At 39.6% G+C, this 21,090-nt stretch overlaps 1 protein-coding gene across 1 annotated transcript; it reads left to right on the top strand.

The window, feature by feature from the left end:
- Positions 1 to 1,594: 1,594 nt before the first annotated feature.
- On the top strand, positions 1,595 to 20,572 carry LOC124615579. The gene is made up of 5 exons (XM_047143564.1): positions 1,595 to 3,548; positions 3,684 to 3,935; positions 9,577 to 9,645; positions 9,739 to 9,807; positions 20,039 to 20,572. Exons 1-5 carry the CDS (start codon positions 3,453 to 3,455, stop codon positions 20,468 to 20,470), a joined length of 918 nt encoding a protein of 305 aa, XP_046999520.1. The 5' UTR covers positions 1,595 to 3,452; the 3' UTR covers positions 20,471 to 20,572.
- The last annotated feature ends 518 nt before the right edge of the window (positions 20,573 to 21,090 follow it).

Here is a 21,090-nt window from a genome sequence, read left to right as displayed (position 1 = left end):
GCTGCACTCAGCACCCACACAAATTTGGCGCCAGCACGTAAACAGAAACTACTCCCAGCGAGTCTCACCAGTAAACAATTAATTCACTACTGGCCACCAAAATTCCTACACCAAGAAGAAATGCAGATGATAAACGGGTATTCATTGGACAAATATATTATGCTAGAACTGACATGTGATTACATTTTCACGCAATTTGGGCGCATAGATCCTGAGAAGTCAGTACCCAGAACAACCATCTCTGGCCGTAATAACGGCCTTGATACGCCTGGGCATTGAGCCAAACAGAGCTTGGATGGCGTGTACAGGTACAGCTGCCCATGCACCTTCAACACGATACCACAGTTCATCAAGAGTAGTGCCTGGTGTATTGTGATGAGCCAGTGGCTCGGCTATCATTCACCAGACGTTTTCAGTTGGTGAGAGATCTGGAGAATGTGCTGGCCAGGGCAGCAGTGAAACATTTTCTGTACCCAGAAAGGCCGGTACAGGACATGCGGTCGTGCATTATCCTGCTGAAATGTATGGTTTCGCAGGGATCGAATGAAGGGTAGAGCCTCGGGTCGTAACACATCTGAAATATAATGTCCACTGTTTAAAGTACCGTCAATGTGAACAAGAGGTGACCGAGACGTGTAACCAATGGCACCCCATTGGGTGATATGCCTGGTGATACGCCAGTATGGCGATGACGAAAACACGTTACCGATGTGCGTTCACCGCGATGTGGCCAAACACGGATGAGACCATCATGATGCTGTGAACAGAACCTGGATTCATCCGAAAAAATGACGTTTTGCCATTCGTGCACCCAATTTCGTCGTTGAGTACACCACCGCAGGCGCTCCTGTCTGTGATGCAGCGTCAAGGGTAACTGCAGCCATGGTCTCCAAGCTGATCGTCCATGGTGCTGCAAACGTCGTCGAACTGTTCGTGCAGATGGTTGTTGTCTTTCAAAAGTCCCCATCTGTTGACTCAGGGATCCTGACGTGGCTGCACGATCCGTTACAGCCATGTCATCTCAACTGCTAGTGATACGAGGCAGTTGGGTTCCAACACGACATTCCGTATTACCCTCCTGAAAGCACCGATTCCATATTCTGCTAACAGTCATTGGATCTCGACCAACGCGAGCAGCAATGTCGCGATACGAAAAAACCGCAATCGCGATAGGCTACAATACGACCTCTATCAAAGTCGGAAACGTGATGGTACGCATTTCTCCTCCTTACACGAGGCATCACAACAACGTTTCACCAGGCAACGCCGGTCAACTGCTGTTTGTGTATGAGAAATCTGTTGGAAATTTTCCTCATGTCAGCACATTGTAGGTGTCGCCACCAGCGCCAACCTTGTGTGAATGCTCTGAAAAGCTAATCATTTGCATATCACAGCATCTTCTTCCTGTCGGTTAAATTTCGCGTCTGTAGCACGTCATCTTCGTGGTGTAACAATTTTAATTGCCAGTAGTGTATGCCAAAGGCGTTGAAGTACTTTCACTCACGAAAATTAGTCGATTATCTCAATCGACTACTCGTGACACGAAAGCATACTGCAGCCGTGCAGCGCCTCTAGCGGAATGTTTGGATCTTAGGACTCAATGTCGCAGTTAGATATATGACGTAATTGTTCCCATGTCAGGGCACAGACTTCGGACTCGACAGAGTCAGCATGCAGTTTATCGTCGATATTTTTAAGAGACGATTCCTGAAAGTTTATGGTTTCCCCCTTGTGTTAACACTTAACATTAAACGAAACATTAACGTAAACATGTCGGTAGGCCACAACTGTGCTGCGAAAGTTTGGTTATGTGGAACCGCTAGACTTACAAAAGATCGAAATATAACGTCATTAAGGTGTTAGCAACTGTAATGGAATTTATTAATAACGTAAACCAGATTCATAACGATTCTTCTTCACTAAGGTGAAATAATAACCTTTCCACACTGCTGAGAACTAAAAGAAAGGGAAATTTATCTGTCGTCCTAACGTTTGAAAACGTTTATTTGCTCGAGAAAATATATTTACAAAAACGCAACTTACAATTTTTAGAAGCCAGTAAATATATCCCTTTTCCCTCACAGTTTGTTTCTTGTTTTCTCTCGACGCCAAATGAAATCCAAATTGTTTCCTCCTGTAACAGCAGAGTTTTTTCACTGTTAAAGCAACGTAGATTTTTAAAAAAGTTTTTCGTCTATTTATGTTCTTTTTACTTGTTCAGACATAGTAAAACCCAAATACCTCAATGCCTTCAGACATTTGGCCTATCTTAACCCTGCAAATCGCTGTGAAATGCATGGCGGAGGGTACTTACCACTGTATCACATGTTATAGTTTCTTCCCGACCCAATCGCGTACAGAGTGCGAAAGAACGATTGCCGGGATGGCTGTGCTCGAGCTTTAGTTAGCCTAAACTTGTTTTCGCGATGCACATCGCAGCAATAGATTCATCACGCAATACACACAAACCTATGACCGTTCGAGTTGCCCATCGTTATATACGGCATCGAAGTTTACCACCTGACTAACGTACTGAGCATAAGTAAAGCATAGGTAAAGTATAAATTAGGTAATTAGGAATTTGACGACCACAATATTATTGCACGTGGGAGTGAGGGCGCTTCAGTCGGCTTATTTTGAGTTTTTATCGTGATATTTTACGAGGATACGCTGAAACACTTGATTGTATATGCACAACATTATTAAAATCTTTCATAGTACGATGCATCTGCCATAGTCTCTGCTATACTTGATAATTGTAACGCCACCGTGTGTTTCCAATAACGGCCACGCAAAACCAAGTGCAGTAATCTCGTGGTGGGGTAGTATAAATAGTCTATAATTATAGGCTATTTGGTAGAATCCACGCAACCATTGCGCTATGCCAGGATAGCTAAATAACCATTAAAAAGACGCAAAATATCAAAATCAATTTCTCATGAATAAGTGCGGCGAGAATAGGACAACTTCCGATGTTCGCAAACGAAGCCACCGTCCGCCGTTAGCATCAATGTCATAATTCTATCGTTTCCGAGCATGCGCAGTTTTCAGCACACTCACCACAATCAATTGACTATTGACGTCACTGACACACTTGTGACGTCGTTGGGAGGATAATTTACACGCTACTCTACAACGTGCACCTACCGCAAGTGATCTATATACGCACTGATGTTACTCGTATAAACCTGAACCGAGGGCACATAGTGATATAGTTATGACGTAGCTTATTTCTTGCACTTAGGACGAGGCATAGGTATTTTGCTCCTTTTTTTATTAGCTGCGTAGGCGTTTACGCGCAGTTGTGGAATGTGTTTCAAATAGAATTCCTTTGGGCGCTCAAATAATGAGGTATCCTCATGATGCGCCTTGTGATTACGTATTATGATTTGGCAGGTCATTTTTTTCTATTAAACTGATATAAATACGTGTGGGCTCCTGTGTTTATCGATATGGAGTGGAACAGAAAATCCATTCAGCTTCTCATTCAAGCATACAAAGACGAACCCTCACTCTTCGATCACAGGCACCCCCAATATCATTTGAAGGTAAATTGTTAACTATTTTTAATTTTGTTAAAAATGGCAAAAAGTAATTTGGTTATCGGTATTAAAAAAAGTCCTTAACAAATTTACATTGATGGAAGTGTTACCGGTACGTATAAACAAATTGTATTATTTCAGGCCAATAGAAAGGAAAAACTTGCAAAAGTTGCACAAAGGGTTGGGGAGGTGCTACCAGGAGTTACAGCCAATGACTGCAAAAGCAAATTTGCAACCTTGCGGTCGCACTATGGAGCTGAACTTAAGAAGATGCGAACCGGTAAGGAAACCGGAGTAGTTTACTCACCCACTGTGTGGTGGTTTCCACTGATGGAGTTTCTGAAAAACCGAATTGTACCCAGATCGTCACACTCAAATATTCCCGAAAGATTTGTGAGTATTTGTATTTTTGTCTGCTGTTAGTATACATTGTGAGCTCTATTGCAATCTAACACAGTTATTCTTAGACACTTATAGCCACAAATCTTTAAAATTTGTTGTTATACTTTGATTTCTGCCAGTAGTTAATCATTATATTGCTAAAACCTGTGCATACTATCCCCAGTTAATCTAATTCATGAATGGGTAGTCAGTTCCATCACCCATCCTCACCCCTCCATATGCATTCCCTTTGTTTTTTCATGCTTGTCCCTCTTTATTTATTCGCCATTGGACCATTCACTGCAACAGTATTGGACCTATCATATACAATATGGTACATAAATAATAAAGACATACATAAAACATGAAGTAGAACAGGATTAGGCGAGAATGGTGCAGGATGTTGGCCATGACCTGTTCAGTGGCACAACCCACCATTCACCGCAGCAACATGGAAAAACCGTGAAAACTCCAAGTCAGAATGGCCAGACTGTACTTAAACCCGACTCATCCCAAATGCGATTCCAGTGCGTTCGTAGATGTAGACACCTCGTTCAGTACGTGATTAGGAAAGAGAGCTACACATACCTAGTTCTGAAAATGTTACAACATGCAAATGAAGGATAAACAATAATATAACTACAACATGATACTTCATGATATTACACTTTTGAAAATAAATAAAAACATATTATGTAACACTGAAGTGAAGCAGTCATCAAGCCAAGGATTGTTTTGAGCACCACAGTGGTTCTGTTGGAGGCGGTATGCCATTGCCTTCCTCTGACCTTTCAACAGACTTATCCAGCCAGCTGTAGGGTGACCAACAGTTAAATGTTGATTCCAAACCATGGTGTAACTCAGCATTTTTCTCATGAACAAACATTGCCAGAGGTGAAAGTAAGTCATAAGCAACAGATGAAAATCCTATGATTGACTGAGAATCAAGCCCGAGAAGTTTGCATTTGTAATCTGGCACATTACTGCTCCTTTTTTTTCTTTCCCAATCTGTTTCTTTGTCATTGTTTCATCAGTGGTTCTGCGCAGATGCTGCATGACATCTTTCAAATTCCATCACTGGTACTGCAATCAGTTTTTTTAAATTTTTTTTTACTAATCTTGCATTAGATCCCATCTCCGGGGAGGTGTATTGTACTGCATTTGGAACCGAGAAAACAGAAAACCTACAGCAGAAACAATCTTTTGCAAAGACAGACGCAGCATGAATGGTACAGCAGTTAACAAATTAAAAAATACCCAACTATAAATATGACGTAGTATCCCTGTAAGCTAACTTATTCACTTACATTGTAGAACCACATCTCAGCAAGAAATGATTTTAATTCTGCTCTAAAATCCATTTCCTTCTCCTTCATCTTTATGTATGTGGCCAGTGCATTATACATAGTGACACCAAAGTACTCACATGTATTTGTTCTGCATGGAGGGACCCACAGTTGCAAGTGTTACAACTATGGTAATTGCTACTGGTTTGCAAGTCACCAATTTTTGCTCTTACCATCATCACACTCTTGTGTGTACACACAAGGAGCGCACACAACTTTTTAAATAGAGGTATGCGGTAAGCCGTAGTAGAGCTGTGTGACAAGATTTGAATAGGCCCTGGCCTTTTCTGTAATGTAAAAATTTTATGTAATCAACTGTTGGTGTTGTCCAGAAAACACTTCCATAAGCTACAAGGGACTGGAAGTAACCAAAATAAGCATTTCAAGCACCTTCCGAGAAGCAGTCTTTAGAAATAAGTTTTAGAGCTAAATACATTGAACTGAGTCTCTGAAAGAGTTCATGCACATGATCTTTCCAGCTTAAGTCTTGATCGAGTTACATTCCTAAACATTTTGTGCATTATACCATTTCTCTCACATTTCTGCCCAGTACCACTTGAAGCTCTTGGTTGTAATTCTTTTTTCTTTTTTTCCAAATTGAACAGATTTTTTTTTTTCACATGAAGGGTCAGCACATTAGCTGTGAACAATGAACACAACCAAGGACTTGAGGAGTTGATCAGTTATTGTGGACAGAGATTCCTTAACATTGTTCACTGTTACAATGTCGTGTGCAAACATCATGGTCTTAGCTGCAATTACTGAGGTCTGAATGTCATTTATATAAAACAGGAAGAGAATGGGACCAAACATGCTGCCCTGCGGTACACCTACTTCGAACTTCTTTGCATCCAGTAGCCTACTAATCTGATTTTATGATTAGAATGAACTGATGTGAGCTACTCACGTGTGATCTGTTTCTCATTTATTTATTTATTTATTTATGGGTCCAAAGAATCTTTCCATATTGTGGGATACAATGCAAATATTGTGTCACAATATGCAACACTTGCCAGTTACAATGTCAAGTGACACGTATTTAATTTTACGAAGCCACAAAAAAATACAAAGGTTACCGTGACTTTTCAGCAATTGAAATCTCTCACTGGGAGCATACCCATTACTTTAAAGTGTAATTTTTGTGTACTGCAATTCTGGTTCTTCAATTTTCTCATCTTGTTCCTCATACTTTTCTGTTTCTTCTTCCATCTGTTTTGTATCTGTATTTTACCACCTAAGGTCAGATTTTCTATACATAGTTTGAATGCCAGTTCCTCATCACATAGTGGGTTATCATGGAATTTTTAGGTCCTCTCAGTGATTTGTGAAATAATCTGCTGTCTTTTCAAGTAAGTCAATAACTTTCGAGATGTGTGTGGCAACATTTTTTGTGCTTTTGCTGACAACATTAATGTGGAGTAATATATCATACATAATGAATGTAAAAACATGGATAAGGTTTGACAAACTGCCATTCAGTCCATATTTTGGTCTTTGTGTGTTATGATCTGTGCATCATAGATGTCTCGTATGTTATGGTAAAGAGTGGTGACTATAGTCATCCTATTTTCCCATCTTGTTGTACTCATTGACTTCAATGTTAGGGCAGGTATATAACCATTCAGTATTAATGGCAGATACAAGTGAGAGGGATTGGTGGGGAAGGATGCCATGCATCTGCCCATGTGTAAGCACTGCATAAGCACAATTTGTGGTTTCAAAAGACTTTGACATGTGACACACATTGCATATTTTATTCAGTATTTACTTATTTATTTATTACAAAGAGTTTGTCTCAGTGATACTGCTATAGGTGTTTAAGCTTCCTGTACAGGAACTGCTTGGTCAACATATGCTGACATGTATCTCTATATCTTTATTATCAAATTTTTCACTTCTGTAGGAGCTTTCATACTCATGCAGGTGGATTTCAAGTGTTTTGTAGGCGCACAATAGAAACTGAGGTGGCAACACATTACTAGCAAGCTTCGGTATTTTGAAAGATGCACCAAGTAGAGAGTATCTTTTGTCCTTTGTTTCATAGTATCATAGATAATTTCCAGTAAGATAGTAGATTTATGAATGATTTGTATTAACAGCTTATTTTCATGCTTTTTCATTTATTCAAAACTTTCATTGTATTGTTTGATTCAACCTTTTGGAACCACGTTAAAATTTAAGATTTTGCCACCCCCAAAAACCTGCTGCCCTGTGCGGTGGCACACTTTGCCCCTCTCTCCCCCCTCCCTATATCCTACAGGTACTTACAAAAGTTGGAAAACTGTTTAAATCAACAGTATATGTAGAAGAGTTGCGGAGCTAACATGGGACACAAAAAATGCTTCTTGTGTATTGTATATACCAATTTTTTTCTGCTGCATATACTGATACTGCAATCATTATGGGAGAAGAGAAGGAAATGTCTATTACAGAAGCAGATCACACATTTTTTAGTGCTGTAGTGTTTCGTTGTTCCCTGTAATGTACTCTTAGACATTGGTTGCCCCAGTGATATGAAACTGCTTTCAAACAACATGTTTACTCTCAGTATCAATTGAGTGTTCTTTCTATTTCAAAACTGATGTTTCTGAAATAGTGTAGTTTGAGGGCAATGGTGTTCCTCTGTCATGCCAACTATTCTAAGTTGGTGACTGATGGAATTATTGTTAGCAGGTTGTGGTACAATAGCAGATTTAGAAACCATCCCTAGTGGCAAGAGCAGGAATGGGTGTTGATCATTTGCTATACTAGTGCCTGTTATTTAGGTTCATAATGAAGTATTTATCTACTTTCTGACTGCATTCTTGTCTCTTTATGACAACAGTTCTTGAGGTGTCCTGACCACCCTTGTGGAGAGTATGTAACATACTCAAAATTTTAATTGCTGATTACTTTGAAATATCATAGCTTCCTATCTGTGTCTTTGTGGTTTTGGGGCACTCAATGACAAAGTTATCAGTGACCAAGCTCCCTATCCTCATAAGTAAAATGTAAATAATAAATATTGGGTATCACTGGGTCCTAATTATGGTGAATACCTAGTTTAACTTTCAAGTGTGATGGATAGATTTAATTTTTTTTACTGTATTTGCCAAAGATTTGTATTTTGCAAAGTTCTACACCCCTAACTTCTTATGTGAGATTATTGTGGTCAGAAGTTTTTGTCATCACATTCTGCTACTACTACATTTTAAATTTCAAATAATATTAGGCTGTGTGTAAGATATCCCCCATATTTCACAATAAATAACTGCCAGGCAAGAAACAAAAATATGATGTTACATACCTTAGTGAGTAAAAGTGATGGAAAGATGCTCGGAGAAAAGTGTGTTTTTTATTGTTTTATATTTAGCCATTAGTGATGTTCACAGTATAATAATTCAAAGTGATTTATTACACATGCTGTTTCCTTAAGTTTCTTTGTTTCATGTGTTCTCAGATTTACTTATTTTTAATCTTCTTACATGTATTTATATCGTTTCTCATTTTTGATCATTTCTCTACTTACATTGTTGATTTTCACAGTAGGCCCACCTAATTACAACTGAATAAAACAAATTTTATAACATGAAGTAAATGAGTGTTCATTTCTTTGTACTGTGCTAATGAAATTTGAATGACAGTAAGCAGAAAAGCAACTCTAGGACCAGAACAAGAAAACATGTAGAACAGCATCTACAACTTCACACTATTGACATCTTTCAAAAATGAAGGTGAAATTATGTGTGGCACAAAGGGAAAAAAAAATCATTTTATGCAGTTGCAATTAGATAGACCAAATGTGGAAGGTACCAATGTATGTTACACACAGCTGAGCTCAACAAGACAAAAAATTTAAAGATATTATTCTGAATGGTTTTCTGAATTTAACACTGTGTATTTTTGTCCAACTATTGTTTGTGTGTAGAAAATTAAAAATGTCTGTTGGACTAGTTCTCTGACCCAGATACCCATCATTTTGTGGGGAAGGTTTTGTATTTGAGTCCACCTCACAGGTTCAACCTATCCCTACCTCCACTCTGTTTCTTTCCAGTTCCATAGTGGCTCTTCCACTGTGGAGTGTCAAGTTAGAGCTGTGAGTCTGTTCATGAAGATGACTCAAGTACTAAAGGACTGACTGCAAAAGACGGGTGTAAGGGCTTCAAGTCCTGGTCCAACAAACAGTTGTAACTTGTCACACTTTAGGTACGATTATCAAAAAATGATCAGAGCAGCTTGAGACTAAATGTTATTTGTTGTAAAATTATGCACATCTCATTTCCAGCAGTATGTTCAGGTAACTGATGTGTTTATATTTTTCCCTTCAGTTTTCATATAAGCCCCAGGCAGTATCCATGGATTCCAGTCACTCCTCTGACCTAATGGATTGTTATAATGTAAGTGCAGTAACCATCCTTCCTCATATAACTCTGCATTGGGTAAAGTGGTATTTTATAAAGCTCAAAATGAAACTGTGAAACACTTTCCAGCTTTCAGATGGACCTCAGTTGCAGATAGTGGAATCCAGAAGTACAGAGGACACTGCAGACAGTGGCAGTGTAAGTAAAATATGGAATTTTCTTAATGAAAATCTACAGCATAAGCAATGGCCTTTACACAATACAAAAGAGATAATAAGGTGCTGTCAGAACAGAGCTCCCAAGTGATTGTTCAGATGTCATAACTGGAAATGGTGTAGGCATTTTCTTCTTGTGCAAGTTAACACCTGTAGTTCATGATAGACACTTTATTAATGTGGATGACTGGTTTTGTATGTCTGTAGTATTGTGAATTAGATATTAATTACAAGGAGAGTGTGTGGAGCCTGTCACTGCATGGCCAACTAGTCTTGGATAGAGCAATGCTTTAAATCCATGTCAGATAGATAGATCTTTATCAACAGGGTCTCATGCCCTCTTCCAAGGACACAGTGAAGAGACAAGGAATTCTATCCAGGATGTAGGCACGTATTCCTGTCATCAGAAATCTCATTATTCTATGCTTCCTACCCAGGCCAATCTAGGAACAGTAACCACATTTTCTTCCACTGCAGGTTGTTGAAGTGGTACCTTTGGGTGAGCCTGCAATGCTTTAATTTATGTTAAAGCCCTTTGCTGTGATGGTGTTCTGTATCCAATATGTCTGCATAGAGTCATCTCCCCAGCCACACAATGTTCATGGTTTCCTGTGCTCCATGTTCCCTGCAGCTTTGTATTATGACTTCTGTCTCCATACTTTCTAATTTCCTCTTCCATCACATACTTCTAAGTTATAGAGCATAATTATGTCAATAATTGCATAATATATTCATTTTTTAATGTCAGTACTTATGAATTCTCTCCACAGTATACCTTTTAGCTGTGTAGCCTTCTGCCCCTGATTTTCTCAGTGTTCTACATCCTTTCCACAATCTGAATCTTATCAGACAGAGATCTGAGATATTTCTGTTATTTTTCTAACAGTGTTCCCACAAATATACAAATCTTCATCAGATTATATCACGAGATCTTTGCATCATTTACCAAGAACAGTTCTTACGTTCTTCTCAAACTTCAGAGGCATGCACATAGCATCTTCAGCATAGATATAATTACTACTGGATCATGTGCAAACAGTAGTATGTGGCAGTATGAGTTGCCAAGCTGTGATTCCACTGCATGGAAGTTTCTTGTCCAGTAATGAAGAGGAATGAGACACATGTTAAATGCAATTAGAGAGAGACAAAATCCCTGCAGCTAACCATTAATTGTTTAAGACTCCTCTGAGATACCATTTTCCCAGTCTACTGAGGACTTATTGTGAGTAGTGAAGCCTTTTACAGAGTTTATATAGAAGGTACTGATTCCAGAGACACAGTGTCTTAAGCCTTCCTCATGTCTATTAAAGTAAGGATGATTTACATAATCCTCATGTGCAATTTTTCTGTCACGTTTCTGAAACACAATATGTTATCAGTGCAATATCTTCCAGATCTAACACCACTCTTTTGTGCTAGATCTTGCCTTTAGCTCAATCCTTACCTTTAAAATGCAACCATATAACCTGCCAGATACTTATAGTAGGGGGAGCAGGAAACAGCCTGGCTACCGTCTTAGAATATAGCATCAAAGGTGATCAGGAGCAAACAGGAGCTGCAACAGCTCACACTTATGTGGATTTTGTCAAAGTTGTCCAGCGACATGACCAGCTCTAGGTTAACAAGGCTGTTAGCTGTGTGAACAAAGAAGTGAGCAAATAGCTTTTGATTGAAACAACGTCCCGTGTCTGTGCTATGCCTGTTGGTTTGGTTGGGTGATGGGGATACACTAATCTTGCCCTGTGCCTGAGCAGGAGAGGGAAGGAAAGATTGTTGGCTGAGTAGCTTGCAGAAAGTGTAAGGGGAGGAGCAGGGTGGGGGACAAGTGCACAAGACAAAATCCCTATAATTACTGGAATAAAATGAGCACTTTTTTAGGTTAGAGTCAGATTACAGACTGAGAGTACTGAAATAAATTAGAGCAGTAGAAGACCATAACACATGTAACAGTTACCAGGAAAATAAAATTAATTTGTTTCTTCGGAACATTAGAACATTAAGAGGGTTGAAAAATTATTTTATGCATAGAAAATGTGAAAAACACTTAAGTGATAGGTGTTATGTACCGTATTTACTCGAATCTAAGCCGCACTCAAATCTAAGCTGCACCTGAAAAATGAGACTCGAAATAAAGGAAAAAAAAAAAAATTCCTGAATCTAAGCCGCACCTGAAATTTGAGACTCGAAATTCAAGGGGAGAGAAAAATTTTAGGCCGCATCTCCAAATCAAAACAAAGTTGGTCCATTGTAATATGAGAGACAATTTATGTCGAATGAAAGACGATACAGCTACAGTAGTTTGGTTCGAGTCGTAAGCTTTGCAGTTAAGCTTTACCAGGTAGCCATTGCTATGCCCCAGACGCTCCGTCCATATTTATACGGGTACCCTTCCTTTTTCACGTGCTTCGTCTGGTTTGAATCGATTGCTTATTTTGCTTTGATCTGATAAGTGCCGTTTTCTTTGTTATAGGTGTGTACATCTCTCTAAGCTGAAAATGCATTACTGTACTGCATCATGCATTGTTTGTCGCATTCTGATAGTGCGTGTTTACGGCCCGTCACCGCTCGCGGCATGGCTTGCTTTTGCGTGCGCTACCGCCGCTTACAATTAAAAAAAAAAAAAAAAAAAAGGAGAGGAATCATCTCATTAGCGAAACAATGGCAAGAGACTGCTATTTGTTGTTACTTACACTGCTGCTTTCTTTGATAATGATCAGCAAGAACCAAATAATAGACTGCGTATGATAGAACACGTTCTGAACGAGAGTTAGGTGAAAATTTTTCTCCGTTTGATAATCTTTGTGGCCGCTTCTATTGTACATCAAATTCTGCACAGAAATTAGTCATCTTCGATTTAAAAATTTAGTCAGTTGCCGTGCTTCATTTCTGACTGTATCACTATCAGGCATAAGAATAATACGAATATAAACATGACAAGATACACTCCTGGAAATTGAAATAAGAACACCGTGAATTCATTGTCCCAGGAAGGGGAAACTTTATTGACACATTCCTGGGGTCAGATACATCACATGATCACACTGACAGAACCACAGGCACATAGACACAGGCAACAGAGCATGCACAATGTCGGCACTAGTACAGTGTATATCCACCTTTCGCAGCAATGCAGGCTGCTATTCTCCCATGGAGACGATCGTAGAGATGCTGGATGTAGTCCTGTGGAACGGCTTGCCATGCCATTTCCACCTGGCGCCTCAGTTGGACCAGCGTTCGTGCTGGACGTGCAGACCGCGTGAGACGACGCTTCATCCAGTCCCAAACATGCTCAATGGGGGACAGATCCGGAGATCTTGCTGGCCAGGGTAGTTGACTTACACCTTCTAGAGCACGTTGGGTGGCACGGGATATATGCGGACGTGCATTGTCCTGTTGGAACAGCAAGTTCCCTTGCCGGTCTAGGAATGGTAGAACGATGGGTTCGATGACGGTTTGGATGTACCGTGCACTATTCAATGTCCCCTCGACGATCACCAGTGGTGTACGGCCAGTGTAGGAGATCGCTCCCCACACCATGATGCCGGGTGTTGGCCCTGTGTGCCTCGGTCGTATGCAGTCCTGATTGTGGCGCTCACCTGCACGGCGCCAAACACGCATACGACCATCATTGGCACCAAGGCAGAAGCGACTCTCATCGCTGAAGACGACACGTCTCCATTCGTCCCTCCATTCACGCCTGTCGCGAGACCACTGGAGGCGGGCTGCACGATGTTGGGGCGTGAGCGGAAGATGGCCTAACGGTGTGCGGGACCGTAGCCCAGCTTCATGGAGACGGTTGCGAATGATCCTCGCCGATACCCCAGGAGCAACAGTGTCCCTAATTTGCTGGGAAGTGGCGGTGCGGTCCCCTACGGCACTGCGTAGGATCCTACGGTCTTGGCGTGCATCCGTGCGTCGCTGCGGTCCGGTCCCAGGTCGACGGGCACGTGCACCTTCCGCCGACCACTGGCGACAACATCGATGTACTGTGGAGACCTCACGCCCCACATGTTGAGCAATTCGGCGGTATGTCCACCCGGCCTCCCGCATGCCCACTATACGCCCTCGCTCAAAGTCCGTCAACTGCACATACGGTTCACGTCCACGCTGTCGCGGCATGCTACCAGTGTTAAAGACTGCGATGGAGCTCCGTATGCCACGGCAAACTGGCTGACACTGACGGAGGCAGTGCACAAATGCTGCGCAGCTAGCGCCATTCGACGGCCAACACCGCGGTTGCTGGTGTGTCCGCTGTGCCGTGCGTGTGATCATTGCTTGTACAGCCCTCTCGCAGTGTCCGGAGCAAGTATGGTGGGTCTGACACACCGGTGTCAATGTGTTCTTTTTTCCATTTCCAGGAGTGTACATACAGGGTGTTTCAAAAATGACCGGTGTATTTGAAACAGCAATAAAAACTAAACGAGCAGCGATAGAAATACACCGTTTGTTGCAATATGCTTGGGACAACAGTACATTTTCAGGCAGACAAACTTTCGAAATTACAGTAGTTACAATTTTCAGCAACAGATGGCGCTGCAGTCTGGGAAACTCTATAGTACGATATTTTCCACATAGCCACCATGCGTAGCAATAATATGGCGTAATCTCTGAATGAAATTACCTGAAACCTTTGACAATGTGTGTGGCGGAATGGCTTCACATGCGGATGAGATGTACTGCTTCATCTGTTCAATTGTTTCTGGATTCTGGCGGTACACCTGGTCTTTCAAGTGTCCCCACAGAAAGAAGTCACAGGGGTTCATGTCTGGCGAATAGGGAGGCCAATCCACGCCGCCTCCTGTATGTTTCGGATAGCCCAAAGCAATCACACGATCATCGAAATATTCATTCAGGAAATTAAAGACGTCGGCCGTGCGATGTGGCCGGGCACCATCTTGCATAAACCACGAGGTGTTCGCAGTGTCGTCTAAGGCAGTTTGTACCGCCACAAATTCACGAAGAATGTCCAGATAGCGTGATGCAGTAATCGTTTCGGATCTGAAAAATGGGCCAATGATTCCTTTGGAAGAAATGGCGGCCCAGACCAGTACTTTTTGAGGATGCAGGGACGATGGGACTGCAACATGGGGCTTTTCGGTTCCCCATATGCGCCAGTTCTGTTTATTGACGAAGCCGTCCAGGTAAAAATAAGCTTCGTCAGTAAACCAAATGCTGCCCACATGCATATCGCCGTCATCAATCCTGTGCACTATATCGTTAGCGAATGTCTCTCGTGCAGCAATGGTAGCGGCGCTGAGGGGTTGCCGCGTTTGAATTTTGTATGGATAGAGGTGTAAACTCTGGCGCATGAGACGATACGTGGACGTTGGCGTCATTTGGACCGCAGCTGCAACACGGCGAACGGAAACCCGAGGCCGCTGTTGGATCACCTGCTGCACTAGCTGCGCATTGCCCTCTGTGGTTGCCATACGCGGTCGCCCTACCTTTCCAGCACATTCATCCGTCACGTTCCCAGTCCATTGAAATTTTTCAAACAGATCCGTTATTGTATCGCTTTTCGGTCCTTTGGTTACATTAAACCTCCGTTGAAAACTTCATCGTGTTGCAACAACACTGTGTTCTAGGTGGTGGAATTCCAACACCAGAAAAATCCTCTGTTCTAAGGAATAAACCATGTTGTCTACAGCACACTTGCACGTTGTGAACAGCACACGCTTACAGCAGAAAGACGACGTACAGAATGGCGCACCCACAGACTGCGTTGTCTTCTATATCGTTCACATCACTTGCAGCGCCATCTGTTGTTGAAAATTGTAACTACTGTAATTTCGAAAGTTTGTCCGCCTGAAAATGTACTGTTGTCCCAAGCATATTGCAACAAACGGTGTATTTCTATCACTGCTCATTTAGTTTTTATTGCCGTTTCAAATATACCGGTCATTTTTGAAACACCCTGTATATTCTTCCGTGTTTGCTGTTGTCTCACTCTAGTTTTGTAGTTTAGTAGGCAGACAGGATTTAAATGAGATAGCAGCAAACACGAAAGAATACATGGCAAAATGTTTATATTCGTATTATCGGTACTCTTATGGTGAAGAGAATACTGCATGTGATTCACAATTCATAAAAGTTCCTATTAACAACAAAGTCTTCTCACAGATAGGGGAAAAGTTCAGAACATAGAGTTGTCCATATTGACAAACACCCCAAACAGTCTTGCCAGTCGGATTTTCATAGTACATTGAAATGCTGCTACATTCGAAGATGAACAATACGGAATTCGCATTTACTTCGTTGTATAATGTATGAAAATGGAGTCGTCAAAACTCGGGGCAGACAAAAAGAAGCTCGTTTTCCACCTTTCTTTCTTTCTTTCTTTTTTTATTTTTTATTTACTGACGCAGAAGTTTTGGTGCTAGTATTTATCTTTATGGCTGCAAAGCATGCCTGTGTAGTGCTACATATATTTGACGGCAGAAGTTAGTTGTGGCGGCACCTATCAACATTTTTCAGAACTTCCGCTTGCTTTGCACTCGATTCTAAGCCGCAGGCGGTTTTTTGGATTACAAAAACCGGAAAAAAAGTTCGGCTTAGATTCGAGTAAATATGGTATCTCTCTGAACTCATGTAACCACAGGGATGGAGAAGTTAAATATCATGGATTACAGACTTGCATCATTTACTTGTAGAGTTAACATGGAGAAAGGTGGATATGGAATATACGTAAAAGTTGGACACAGAGTCAAAGATATTGAAAAAATAGTTTTTGTGTTAATCAGGACCTAGAAGCATTGTTATTGCAGATTTCTCCTCTGATAATTGTAACAATTTACAGATCCCCTCTTGGAAACTTTCAGCTGTTATGAGAAATATAGAGGCATTACCAAGCCACCTGTCAGACAACAAGAAACAGTTAGGAGTGTGTGTAGCTCTCACTGTAGATTATTTAACAGATATTCACAGGAAAAATGAACTAGAATTATTATTTGGGTGTTTCAATGTAATTTCAGTAGTCAATTTTCCCACTCGTGTGCAGCAACGGTATGCACCTTACAACCCTGAGGCAGGTTCACACAGAGCAGTGAGAATAGGATATAATGTTTTAAGAGTAAGCTAAGAGGGGAGTTATGGAATGAGGTATATGTAGAGAGAGATACTGATGTCATATTCAATTTATTCCATAGTAAGTTTGTGTCAATATTTGAAAGTTGCATTCCTAAAAAAATAGCAGAAGATCAATTAAAAAGTAACCCTTGGACAACCAAGGGAATTAAATTCTCGTGTAAGAGGAAAAAGGAAATTTGCTTAAAGGCCAGATCTTGTAGTATCTTGCATACTACAAAAAATGCTGTAGTATTTTGAGGAAAGTCATTAAAATGTCCAGAAGTATGCATATTCTGACAGAAACAAATAGTACAGATAGTAATATTAAAACTATATCGCACATTGTCAAATGGGAAACAGGACAGCCAGTCAGTGTACAAGAATCCATAACAGTTAAACTAAATGACAATGTTGTGACTGATACTTTACAAATTGCAAGTACTTTTAACAATCATTTTCTAACTGTAGCAGCAAATAGAGGATTAAATGATACAGCAGAAAATCAAGAGAATGTTGTTCCACAAAACTTTGAGCAACTAGAAGTAACACCAAAATCCTACATGGAAATTGATGCATTTATAAAAATCCCAAAAAATTAATGTGTTCGTGGAGTTCATTGAATTTCAGACAGAATTCTGAAAAATTGTTCCAAGTTAATAATTAATGTCCTTTGTGATACATGCCATGCATCACTGGCACTGGGAATTTTTCCAGACTGTTTAAATATGTAATTATTAAAGCACTTCATAAGAAAGGTGACAAGGCAGACTTAAACAATTACTGTCCAGTTTCCTTACTGACATATTTTTCCAAAATATCGAAAAAGTTATGAACCCAAGAGTAGTCACAAATGTAAGTGGAAAAATTAATTAACCATATGTGTGATGCTTGGATTCCAGAAGGGTTGCTCAACTGAGAATGTTATTTATACATTCACTCATCAAATAGCACAAGCCTTAAAAAAGAATATATCATGAGCTGGTTTTTTGTGGTCTTTCCAAGGTGTTTGATTCTTTAGATGAAGATACTCTCTTAGAAAAACTCAAGGTTTATAGAACTGATGGCTTTACATGGAGCTGGTTTGAATCATGCTTCACAAACAGAATGCAAAACACTGTGCTGAATAATTCACACAATGTGAGAAAAGTAGGAAATTTTAGCGACTGGGGGGTGGGGGGTGGGGGGAATCAGGAAGTTCCACAGGGTTCAATTTTGTTGGATCCACATCTGTTCCTTAGGGTATATGTGAATGACCATCCATGTAACATTTAACAAGCAAAACTGGTACTGTTTGCAGAAGATACTAGAGCTATAATAAATCCAATTAGAGAGAAAGCAACAAAACAGTTGGTAAATGATATTTTCCAAAGAATTATTAAGTGGTTCTCTGAAAATGGACTCCCCTAAATATTGAAAAAAAAAACTGCATTCAGTACTGTACAACAAATAGTCATACCAACAATTTATGTACTACATGATGAGGAGTCATTAAATGGTGTAGAATGCTCCAAATTTTTGGGTGTACATATTGTTGAAAATAAAAACTGGAAGAAGCATATTACTCAGCTTTTCAAACAATTAAGTTCAGCTACCTTTACTCTTCATACAATGGCTAGTCTTGGAAACAAACTTATCAGCCTCCTGGCATATTTTGCATATTTCTTCTGAATAGTGTCATATGGAATAACTTTCTTGGGTACCAGTATGTCATTACTTAGAAAGAAAGTATTGATTGCACAAAAGTGAGCAGTGGTTTTCACCCATGGATGTCATGTAGGTACATCTTCAAAGAGCTAGGCATTTTAGCAGTGCTGTCACAATACCTATATTTGCTAGTGAAATTTGTCATAAATAATCTGTCACAATTTGAGAAGAACAAGACGCACATACCTGTAACACTAGAGGGGAAAAATGACCTTTATTACCCATTGTAAGAGCTGTCAGTGACTTAAAAAGGAGTTCAATGTGCAGCAACAAAAATTTTGATCATTTGCCCAACAACATAAAATGTCTGACAGGTAGTGAAGTAAGTTTTACGTCTAATTTAAAATCATTTCTCCTGCACAACTCCTTCTATCTCACTGATGAAATTTTACTTAAAAATTGGAAGCCAATAAAAAAGTGTAGTTGCAGGAGTAGGACTAATATTAATAATTTCTTCATTTAACACTAATCATGTAAACATATACTGTAAACTAACTCATTCCTTATTACTTTGATAGAAGAATCATTCAAATGCTCTATGGAACATGTAACTAAGTAGTAACACTGATTTGTCTATAATTGTACTTTTTCATATTTTCTTTCTTGAATGTAGGTGTGACTAGAACAGTTCCATTGTTCAGGCAGCTCACCTTTCCATTTCATGTAGCCTTTAAACATTTGGGTTAGTATTTATTTTACTTGGAACTATATTTAGCTATCTGAATCCCTCCAGGACCATGCAGAATCCTTGTTTATTTTCATGGCTCTTAATGCCCTTCACCCAAGTAATCATTTTGTCTTTACCTCATCTAATGGTTGCCGATTGCTTACTGTCATTTGTAGTTTTCTCTTTTCTCTTGCAACAGCTCGTGAAAGTAACTGCTCAGTTCTTTCAGAATGAAGAGTCTTTTGTCTTGGTTTCGCAAATTCTTTTATGAAAACAACAGCTTATATTAATAATAATTAAATATATTTACTACATAAAATAAAATGCACTTTTACTTCCATAATTGTACTAAATATCATTACAAACAACACCTTATATTAATAATAATTAAATGTATTTACTACATAAAATAAAATGCACTTTTACTTCCATAATTGTATTAAATATCATTATAATTAGTGATAATGGATTGCATTGTCTCATTAGCAAACAGCACAGTAGAGTTAGAACACTGGATTTGTTGAAGAAGGAACTTTATCGTAAATTTTCGATATTTATGCAGAACAATGAAAAACTGGATTGGTACGGTCAGACTGGTATTTAATCCAGCTCCTCCTGAGTATGTTTACTTGCTCACTATTGTGCCAACTAGCACACATATTATGTGGAAAAGCCTGGATGAGGATTGTTACAAGAGATTGTGTACCTGACATGATGTAATATAACATGTTTTGTTTGGTATTCACCTTTAAAAGTGTTTGTATTTGCTTATTTTCAGGACAATCACTCAGAGTTTTCCACAGAAATCGTTGAAGTGAAAACTGAAATTGATGTGATGCCCTCAGAGTGTGTCACCACTGAGACACAAGATGCTCCAGAGCCACCAGAAACACATCATCTGTATGCAGAAACACAACGTCATTATGAAAAGCCTTCAAAGCGACAAAAGAAAGATGATGATGATACATTGCTCTTATCCACATTGTCAGTGTTGGAGAAAGTTAGTTCATATTTGGATCGAACAACTGAAGATGACACACTGGGGAAATTTGTGGCAGAAGAGTTACGAAAAATGGACAATTACATTTGTATTAAGACAAGAGCAAAACACCGAATACTCCAAGCCATAATGGATGCACAGATGGAGATAATTCGTGAAATACAGAAGACAAAGAAAAGTAATGTGGAATGTTCAAACTGTACAAAATAAATGAAATTATTTTAAAATAATTATTTAATATGTCCCATCACCAAGGTTCGTATCTGGTGGTAATAAAACGATCGAGAAAAACTGTTGGATGTTATGTTCATTTTATTAGTGTCTGTTACTCAGTCTTCTGATGCTAGTCATTGACAAACTAGTGCCTCTTGTACTGAGAACTGTACACTACAATGCACTCTTAAATGTTGTTGCCATCTGAAAATGATATGTTCAATCTTTTCTGTTGGCTTTTTTTTTTTTAATATTCAACATAAACCTGAAATAATTGGGCAAAGTACCCACTTTGCTGTTGATTATGTGTGATGACACTAAATTTTTCAGTTCATCTTTGATTGTCTTGATGAACATTGTGTGTGATCAGAGGTAGGAGATATCCCTCAGTATGGTTGAAATATTATAACATTTAAGCTTGTCTATGCCACCTGTGTATCCAGCCAGCACTAGGTAGGGGCACAGATGTGTGTGTGGTTTTTTTCTGTAGTTTCAGAAAGGAGTTATTCCAAAAGCTAGCAAGTTTTCTTTTGTTTTTGTGTCTTCCTGTCAACTACACAACACTTCTGCTACTCGTGAGTGACCTTCTTTATTCATAAAGTGTTAACCTTCCTCTT

This window comes from Schistocerca americana, chromosome 5, assembly GCF_021461395.2.
Source record: "Schistocerca americana isolate TAMUIC-IGC-003095 chromosome 5, iqSchAmer2.1, whole genome shotgun sequence".
Taxonomy (NCBI): domain Eukaryota; kingdom Metazoa; phylum Arthropoda; class Insecta; order Orthoptera; family Acrididae; genus Schistocerca; species Schistocerca americana.
The sequence above is the reverse complement of the archived record's forward strand: the minus strand, read 5'-3'. Positions and strand labels throughout refer to the sequence as shown.